This window comes from Abrus precatorius, unplaced genomic scaffold, assembly GCF_003935025.1.
Source record: "Abrus precatorius isolate BTA unplaced genomic scaffold, Abrus_2018 Scaffold8, whole genome shotgun sequence".
Taxonomy (NCBI): Eukaryota; Viridiplantae; Streptophyta; class Magnoliopsida; order Fabales; family Fabaceae; genus Abrus; species Abrus precatorius.
In genome coordinates, this window is record NW_020874428.1 from 2,899,282 (window position 1) to 2,909,752 (window position 10,471).

Sequence of the window (10,471 nt, forward strand, 5' to 3'; positions counted from 1 at the left end):
TTAAATTAGTTCATAAATATAAAATAACAAAAAATAAAAATGATAAAATAATAGAGATAACTTAAAAAAATCAGTATAAACACTATATACAATAGTATTTTAAACAAGTTTAATAATATTAGTTCTTAGGCCTAATTTTAAATATATAAAATAATAAATTTTTATTTAAAAAATTATTTATAATGCTTATATTTTTAATATAATAAATATAATTTTTTTATCAAAATATTATTATTTTAAAATAGCTAAATTGATTCTAAAATTTAATATTAACATATTTTAAACAAATAAAATAAATAAAATATTAGCTTTAAAAATGCGTTATACACTTCTAAGTATGGAAATAGCTGAAAGAAAATTTGTTTAGAAAAAAAAAATTGAGCAAAATAAGAAATGAAGGCAAAATCAGAGGAGACACCACAGTGATCATGTCAAATTTTCACATTATTACTTATCAAATTCCCTTATAAAAAGTCATAATACTATAAAAATAATAAACAATTTTTTAAAAAATATATTAAGAGCACACAATAAAAATTGAAATATAATAAATTTTTATAAAAATTACAAGATTTCACATATTAAAAAATTGTACAATAACATTAAAATTATATTTTTAATAAAATTTTATCATCTTTTATTTTTTATATTAAAAATAACAAATTATATACCATAAGACATGGTATCCCTGTCCTAATAAAATGTCTTAATCATAATTCATAAGGATGAGAGAGATAAAGAGTGCGTGTCTGAAGGGAGTGGCATGACAAGAATGTGTACGAAAATGTAGTTGTGGATAGCAAACAGTGTCTGACACATTTACAGGCTCTGAACACAACAAACAATTTCATTCTGTGCCACAAAGTCTTCTCCTTTTTTCTTTTTTTTATTCCCACTTATCAATAGTGGTTGTCCCTTCCACTGTTTCTATTTCCTTTCTCACCAAAGTCCAAAATCAATCCATATACTTTTCTTCATACTAGGTACCCGTCTTCAATCTCACCATTATTCATTCCATTCTTGCACTTCTCAAAAGTAAAAACCCAAAAAAAAAAGAAAAAAGAATCTGAATTGTTGGTTCACAGTGAGTTTCTTTTCCACTTTCAAGTTAGAATGTACAGAACTATGAGTTGTGAACTCTTATTAATCATTTACTACTCATATTATTATCTGGGTCTTCCTTGATTATGGATATTATTGCTATGCTGAATTAAGAAATAAAAAAAAAATTCAATTTTTGTGTGCGCGTATTCTATAATATCATGGTTCCATTTTATACTTCCTCCTCTTCAATCAGTTTGATCTGTGTCTTTGTATTTATTTTGTATTGAAAATTTTTGTTCCATCTTTGTGTTGCATGGTTTTAGATCATTTGTATTCAATGTTAGTGTTTTCCAACTCTGTCAATGAGAAAAGGAAAAAGTAAAAAAATAGAAAGAGTTTAGATGACCTTTTCTATGATGGAGTCTGCTTTCTGGTTCCATGTGAAAATTATTCCCTTATCGTTATCTCTCTAATCAACTAAGATTTGCATGCATTGAATTGCAAAAATTATGCTTCATTTTCTCCCCAATTAACTGTGCCTTGCACTTCAACATTTTGTTACTTCTTTTTACTTTTGTTTTGAAAATAGAAGATTCTTAATTTTAATGGACACGTTAGATTGGTGTTTTCTTTATTAAAAATCTATTAACTTTGTGTTTTAGCATCATGATATAACTTTTTTTTTTTTTTTTGGTTTATGCAGCATTTAAAGTTGCGTAGCATATTTGTAAGAATTATTATCAAATGATATCCATATTTCTTTTCTTTTCTTTTACTTGTTTTGGTATAAGTTTCTTTAGTTCCATGCTTAAAGAAATAAAACTAATACTTATTTGTTTTATTCAAATAGGAATGGGAACAAATCTCAGCACTCCCAAAACTGGAAAGTTTTCTGAAGATGCTGAAAATGACCATCTTAGATATGGCTTATCATCTATGCAAGGTTGGCGTTTGACAATGGAAGATGCAGTGAGTAATCACTTTTGTTTTTTCAATTAAATCTTACTATTTTTGAATGCTTAAACTCAGTCATAAGTAATAAGGTTAAAAAACTCTGATTATGAACACTGTTTTACTCTCTTAGACTACATCCATATTTCTTCTCTAGTTGCATCAAGGAATAGAATTTTTTGCATCAGGATCGCTTCTGTTTCCAATTTGTTATAATGTTTGTATGTTTAATGGATTGGCAAATAATTTTAATAACACTGATTTATGCATGAGCAGGTCCATCCAAGCTTGGTCATCATGCTGAATTAATTCTCAGGAAATGATTTGTTTGATATGTAGAAGGGAGGGACTTGCTTCCCCTTGCATTTATGTCTTGCTAGTATTTATTTCTGATATGAGTGAGAGTGAATGTGTTTTTCTTATCTTATACCTTTAATACGCAATTCACAGTGGGGATTATGAGCTTTTTTTAGGGCTGATGCACATCACTATTGTGGCAGAGTTGTAGAAACAGATAAATACATGTTATCCAATTCTACAAGAAAACTGCAAGTTTCCCTCAATATTTTGAGCACTCTGCTTGGGACTGTTTCCAATAAATTCTTATGACCTGTACTGTATTTGAATTACACTGTTGTTTTGTGTGCTGCATAGTTGAGCTTTGCTCAATGCATTGGTTGGAAGATGGTGATGTTATTAGGGGATTAGAATATGTAATCTTATCTTATGTTTAGAGAAACTGAATTTATGAGCCCGGTGAATTGTGTTTTCTGTGATAACTTTGTCCATTAAATATGCTTTTAATTGAGTGCTTTGCAACTAATTTCATTGTATTTTCATTGCTTAGATTGCTATTAGTTAATTAAACCATTAATATGCTAATCTGTTTTTTCACTGTCTTTTCTTTTGCTAGCATGCTGCACATCTTGATCTGGATGCATCAACTTCCTTTTTTGGTGTTTATGATGGTCATGGAGGTAAGATTTGAACAAGTTTGAGTATTTGGAAGGGTGATAAAAGTCAGTTTTACTACTTTATTACAGATGTCCTCTATACATGTTAAAATGACTTGATGTGTCATTTTCCTCTTTTAAATAATATCTTTCCCTGCTACTCCCCCAATTCTTATAATTAAAAATAGATAACTAGGATATGATTGAGATACTAAAACAAAAAATTAAAGGAAAGTACAAAAAATCCCTTAAAAGAAAGAAAAACAAAGCAGTAATGATCTCAAATTTCTAAGACTATTCACAAGCGAGTCACTTTGCAAAAATCATTTTGCCTAATTGAACAATTTCCTGTTTTCTTTTTTCAGATGAGTTTCTTAATTTTTCCCTTAGATATCATCTAGTTAACCTTTTCTTGGGTTTACTAATTTCTTATCATCTATAATTTCAATATTTGAAGCACAATTTAAAGTTATTTCTTGATAATTTACTATTTTACTCTTATTTGGGTAAGCGGACTGGGAGACTATTTGAATAAACTTCTCAACAAGAACTTGTATCAAAAGAAAATAAAAGAATGGAGATAAAAGGAAGCAAAGCTCTCTTGTAAGTCAAAACTAACTTATGCACCTCAATTTTTTGAGAAACTCTCTCATCTAATATCTCCATAAGCTGAGATGCATAAGTTATTTTAACTTATGGGAGAAATTTGATTCACAATTCCTTTTATTTTATTCTTTTAGAAGTGCTTGTTGAGAAGTTTATCCAAACTAATTCTAAAACTTGTGAAACCTGGGTGAAGGCCTAGACCATTGGATATTTAGTGCAACTCTGTACCTTGACTAAGATTATACCCTGCAAGATTCCATCTACTGTTAATTGGTTTTTCAATTTATCTTTTCAAACAAATAGCTGTCGATTCATCTGCCAGATCGTTATCTGGTAGAAATTGTGCAGCTTGTGTATCTCAATGCTCCTCTATGTGTTGCCTTAAGGTTTTAATTAGGGGTGTATATATGTCTGCCGCTGCCAAGGAAAGAGAAGATTATTACCAAAAATTATCTAGAACTTTGTTATCAACAATATGTTATGGATGCTCAAATAACTCCAAAATTTTCAGGTAAGGTGGTTGCAAAGTTTTGTGCCAAGTATCTTCACCAGCAGGTGCTCAAGAGTGAAGCATATGTAGCTGGAGATGTAGGAACCTCTCTTCAGCAAGCATTTTTCAGGTTAGAACAAGAGTGCCCGTGTTTAATTGCTGAAGATGGATCCCCTGCATGTATTTAGACTATAGCGGTCGAAGTCTGTTTTATGTTTGCACTATTTAAAGTCTAGAACTTCCATTTGGATAGTCAGCTAAATTTTCAGCTTTCTAAGTCGCTATTATATTTTTGTAGTACATGTTTCTTTAATATGCAAATGAGGGTAATTATTCACACAAAAAGAAAAGGGGTGTAGTAACCAGTGTCTTGCTCAATAGCCCCTTGAAGATTATTATCTTTCTGTAGTTCTAGCCCACCTGTTAGCTATTGATCATGGTTAGCATGTATTTGAATTTATTGTTTCATTAAAATTACTGAATTGAAGTACACATATGAAGTATGGTATTGGCATTGCATCATTTATCTCGCAGTCAAATTGATATCATAGATGAAAAAGTGATCACTATCACTAATTCCTCATTCATTCATTGCTTCCTCCCCCTCAGCCAAAACACCAGAAGAAAAAAAAATAAAAAAGTGTAATGAACTAGCAATTTTGTATTGCAGAATGGATGACATGATGCGTGGTCAAAGGGGATGGAGGGAATTAGCAGTTTTGGGTGATAAGGTAAAAAAGTTTAATGGGATAGTAGAAGGGTTGATTTGGTCTCCACGAAGCAGTGATGGTAAGGACCAAGGTGATGGTTGGCCCTTTGAGGAGGTAGGCATGGCATTTGAAGGATCTTTTTAACTTATACCTTTCAACATCATAGTTTTCATGGGAAATCCTTGGTCTGTTGGCACCTGGCATATGGCTTTTTAAGTAATCATGATTCATGTCCATCAATTATAGGGTTTTGTTTCTCCAAATATGCTGGTTATCTCTGTGTGTGAAATTACAATTTTCTTTACACCCCCTTTTTCTGTTCTGGTTTCTTTTTGTTGTCATTCTGTAATATGATCTTATATATTGAAGCAGGGTCCTCATTCTAATTTTGCTGGACCAACTTCAGGAAGCACTGCCTGTGTTGCAATTATTAGAAACAATCAACTTTTTGTTGCAAATGCTGGTGACTCCCGCTGTGTAATATCTAGGAAGGGTCAGGTAACTTTGAATTGGACTTTCTTGGATTTTCATTATTTTGAATGCTAGGACAGACATTTACTTACACTAATTGCTCAATTTTTATTTTTATTCATCTAATTTATGATTCATGACTGACCATTGGGAAACAACGCTTGTCTCTTGATTTGACTGGTTCAATTTACTGAGCAAACTTGTTTAAATACATAGAAAAATTTTGACATTATGTCTCTTTGGTAGACTAAAAAAAGGTTGAAGGAGATCTAAAAGAACTTCAAACGAAGTTATTAAAAGAGACTTTTTGATTAACTAAATTTCTGAAAATTTAATTTTTGATCAAACTCAATGGCATGTAATCCATGTAGTCGACCCTACCTAGTGGTATAAGAGTAAGACTCGGTTGTAGTTATTGTATGTCTCTTTGGTAGACTATATCTATATTTAGTTCAAAATAACAGATCTTGTGTATAATATTTATACATATAATTTTTTGACTATAGCTTATTTCTACAGGCATATGATTTGTCTAGAGACCATAAACCTGATCTTGAAATTGAGAAGGAAAGAATCGTAAAAGCTGGTGGTTTTATTCATGCAGGACGAGTTAATGGGAGTTTAAACCTTGCAAGAGCTATAGGTACAGACCTACTACCAAGTAAATGAGCTTTTACAAATGTTTAAGCATCTTTTTTTCTAATTTCAACTCAAGTGGGTGGCCAGGGCATCTGCACCGTCAATCAGGCATATGAATTTTTTAACACGATAAATTTATTAACTGCACCAAAAATGAAGGCAAATTTCTATGTTGTTATTTTGTATGATTTATTTTTTTCTTTACAAAGGCTAGATGAGGTTACTCTGAATGTGGGTTGGTTTCAAGTTGGATAATTGAAGATTTCAAATATGTATATTTGTTTCTTTGAGCACTAATTTCTTTGTAAAAATGCATTTATTAGGGATTTTGAGTGTAGTTTCCATTCAATATGTTTCAATATTCTGCAGGTGACATGGAATTTAAGCAGAATAAATTTCTTTCCGCTGAGAAACAAATTGTGACAGCCAATCCAGACATAAACATCGTAAGTTTGTTCCTTTCAACTCTGCTTACGTTGTGATACATAGAATAGATCTATCAGTGTTTCCCAATTGCAATATGGTTGAATCAATAATAAAATGCTTGCTTAAGAGTCTCAGTATTTACTACCATTGTATGTTTTCAAATTTTAATTATGACTGATAATTTTGTTTTTGACATTTTATCACAGGTTGACCTTTGTGATGAAGATGAATTTATAGTGCTAGCTTGTGATGGCATATGGTATGCTTATATATCCCCATTTTAGTTCTGAATGTTACCATGTATATGGAAGATATCAGTCATTTGCATTAAGATGTAACAATTGATGTGATTTTTTATTTTTGGCACATTAAACATATAATACTATGCACCTTTTTGTAGCATGGCAAAGGCTTCTTGTTTCATGCCTATATGAGGAAATTATACTAACAAAAGGTTTATAAAAAAATCGTCTCTAATTTAAGATATTACATAGAACTACCATATTTTAAATTATAATGCATACACACACTGTAATTTTTTTTCTAGCAAGACATACCATGAGATGGGAAGTCTGTGTATCTTACTAGAGGACTTTGTAAAGGTCAGTGCTAGTTCACTAAAATGTTGTTAACACATAGGTCAGTTGGTCCCTCCACACTACCTAGTTTTCTAATGTGTACCCAAGGGCACATAATAAAAATATACATATAGTAAAATTTTATTGAAAATTGCAGGATATCACATGATTCAATACATTGATAACATTAAATGTTGCAATTTTCAATAAAAAATTATTATTTATTGATTTCTTATTGTTTGCCCCACACGATAGAAAAACCATTAATATATATTGTGGTCAACTGGTCATGGGTAATGGGGATATCATGTATTTAAAATTGTTGAGTGAATTATTTATTTCTTTCTAACTGGCTCTTTTTCAGGGATTGCCTGTCAAGCCAACAATTGGTAGATTTTGTGCGTCAACAACTACTCTTGGTGAGTTTTAAGTTATAAAATTTTCCTAAAAAAGTGGTGGAGTATTCAATTAATAATCTCTGTTATTGTTTATTGATCATAGATTATACTTATTGATGGTACATAATGCAGTTCTCGGTAGTTGGCATTGTCATGGATAAGAATTTGTGCTTATACGTGTAATAGTGAGAGAGAATTAGCTGCTCTTTCATTTCAAACTGGGGATAGAGTAATGTTCTGTCGCATAATTTACTTTTCTACTTGCCGGTAGCCATTGCCTTTTCACTTAGAACACTAGCATATTGGCAAAGTCTAAGTAACGTACACCACCTTTCATGTGCTGTACTAGTAGACTGTTAATGATAACATCAGCTATAAGAATTTTTTAATAGATGATTCTGATTTATGATTAGTGACTCATACAACAGGTCAAATATATTATTTTGTTTAAAATTGCAAATTGATCTTTCTGCTTCCGAAATGTTCAAATGTTGTCTCACCACCAAAACTATATGTGGAGTTGGGTATCCTTTTCTGAAAGTCATTATGTTTGTTTCGGATGGAGATCAATAGCTCTTTGAAGGAGAGCCAAGCTTTGAGGGAATGGATAACCAAAAGCACCAACACATGCATTTGCTTCACGCATCTGTCTTAGATACTTATCCGGTATTGATACTCTTGGATACTTTACCAACATGTATCTATGAAGTATCCAAGCCTTTATAAAAAGTTATGAAAATCTAATAGTCAAATAAAAGACATAGAAACATGTAAAAGATAAAATAATAGAAACATTTTCTTGATGAACCAAAAAGTGAAGCTATCTTCTTCATGGATGATGCTCAATAAGGGAATGAGATTGATGCTATTCCTGTTTATAAGCAAAAAGCCATGAGTTATGATGATAATGATTTATAATTTTTATTTTGTTTTTGGTAATGTGAAATAAGTATGTTAATTGCAATTATATATTTACTATGTTTTATGAATTTTCATACATATCCTGCACATATTATATCCATACATTTTAAGAATAGTCATATAATTGTATGTGAACGTATGATATGTATCCAATACAGGTATCATATCTATGCATTAATTCATAATAATACATATAATTTGCTTTCCATTGTTGAGTTGCTTACTGTTTAATTTTGCTATGTTGGTTCTGGTTTGGATCAGTCTGTAGGTTAGTATTTTGGACTAGAGTTTTCTGTTCATGTGGTGTGTCTACTTGGTTAATGATCCAAGTTATTGTTTCAAGTGGTTTGGCTGATCTGGGAAACACATGTTATGACATGATGCTATTTTTATCTCCAAGGAAACGAAACTTTCTGCAGTTTGTGAAAGAGTACTTGATCGATGTTTGGCACCAACAATTGCTGTTGGTGATGGATGTGATAACATGACCATGATCTTGGTGCAGTTCAAAAAACTGATCCAATCCAGTGCACCTTCACAAGAGCATTCCTCTTCAAATGAACAAGCTGCATCTGAACAAAGACTAGAGAGAAGTGAAAGTTAGTAGGTTTTGGGCAGCAACAGTACACCCTTTTTGTATAGTGTGATCAATGGTTATGATGCATCTAGATGCTTCGGTGCATTTGGATATAAACTGAATTTTGTGGGAATTATTATAGAGATAAAGAGTGAATGTAACTCAGTGGGTTTAAAAGATTAACCATGTAGATACTTAAATAAATATGTTATCCATTTTAAAATAATTACTATTTTATGTTTTGTATAAATATTAAAAAATTATAAATTTTTGTTTACTCTATCAATGTTATTTGAAGTTAATAAAATTATTAAAATGATAAATTAAAAAAATTTAAAATAACTATTTTGAATAACTATTATCCCATGATTCTATAATTCTCGTCATGATCTACAGTTGACATAAATTTAGGATCAGCATCCCACACAATTAGGACCATGCATGTTTCACTTTGATATTTGAATTTGAATTATTTGATGTTTTTTCTGAAGCTATCAATTTCATCACAAAATAAAACTAAATTGTAAGAAGTATGATTATTCAACTATGAATGTTCATCATTATACCATGGTTTATGCTGCTTAATTGTTTGTTGAAATAAATATATTTCATTAAAAAAGTTACACTTTTCCATTGTGATTTTTTTAGACAAAAAAATAAGTGTAGAAAATTTATTTTGAGGAGAAATTAACTTAAAAAAACAAATGAGGATTTACATTCAATTACATTAAATAATGAACAAAATTAATTGAATTGTAGTCGCATATAAATATATTTTATACTATTATACCTAATCATAAATTATTACATCAGTTAGAATAATTAATTTTTGTTATATTTGATTTAAATGATATATTTGCCATATATTTTGACTAACTGATAATATAAAATTGTTTATATTAATAATGTGTTAAAATTAAAGTCTATTAAAAATTTTATTTATTCATGAAGATAATATTGGAATACATCTTTTTTATATTTATTCAAGATCTTTTCCAACGAAAGAAACTACTCTAAGAGTAATAATAACATAGAAATTTATTTATTTTTATATTGTCCTATTGAAATTTGTTGAACTAATAAGATGTGATAAGTCAAGATAAAATAAATGATAAATACCCTTGCTCTTTTCAATGTACCCTTTTTTCCCTCTCTAAAATTGAATATCTAAAGGTACACTAAAATTATAATATTTATTGGAAGAAATACAAAAATCAAAAGAAGAATTATTTTAAAAATAACGTGATAGAAGATACGATGAAGGGAAAGCTATATCAATGTGTCTTGCATCATCCCTTTTTCTTCTCCAAAAGATAGATAGTTTCTTGCTCTACTCTCAATTATCCCTTTCCAGTACTTCTTATCTCTTTGACTTTATTTAATTTCAAAAAATATTTTCTCGTTATAGTTTTAATTATAAAACTATCACATTGTTTTTACTTTATAAATATTTGAATTGAAAACAATGGACATAACTTTTCTGCTCCTCTTGTTATTCTCTTGGGTGAGGATCACTCTCTACCTCTTTCTCTAAATTAAAAGTTGATTTCTTGTGTTGAGGTCTTGTTATGGATGCATTTTTCTTGTGCTGTTGAAAAGAGAAGGAGGGTCTGTGAATTAAATTTTTCATTGAAAACTCATACCTTTCTAATTGAATTTTCAGGATTGAGATATAAATATGAAAAGGGGTTCTGTTAATTCTCGTCA

The 10,471-nt window shown here is 30.1% G+C and overlaps 1 protein-coding gene across 3 annotated transcripts; it reads left to right on the plus strand.

The window, feature by feature from the left end:
* Positions 1–813: 813 nt before the first annotated feature.
* LOC113846522 (probable protein phosphatase 2C 60) lies at positions 814–8,852 on the plus strand. 3 transcript variants are annotated; one of them, XM_027474905.1, is made up of 11 exons: positions 814–983; positions 1,895–2,013; positions 2,909–2,972; positions 4,066–4,174; positions 4,715–4,868; positions 5,127–5,252; positions 5,745–5,868; positions 6,234–6,310; positions 6,497–6,549; positions 7,233–7,287; positions 8,588–8,791. In XM_027474905.1, the coding sequence occupies exons 2-11, from the start codon at positions 1,897–1,899 to the stop codon at positions 8,789–8,791; spliced, it is 1,083 nt and encodes a 360-aa protein (XP_027330706.1). In that variant the 5' UTR covers positions 814–983; positions 1,895–1,896. The 3 variants fall into 3 exon arrangements, with proteins under 3 accessions (XP_027330706.1, XP_027330707.1, XP_027330708.1); XM_027474906.1 differs by having other exon boundaries at positions 817–1,084; positions 8,588–8,852; XM_027474907.1 differs by lacking the exons at positions 814–983; positions 1,895–2,013; positions 2,909–2,972 and adding an exon at positions 3,630–3,963 and having other exon boundaries at positions 4,012–4,174; positions 8,588–8,852.
* The last annotated feature ends 1,619 nt before the right edge of the window (positions 8,853–10,471 follow it).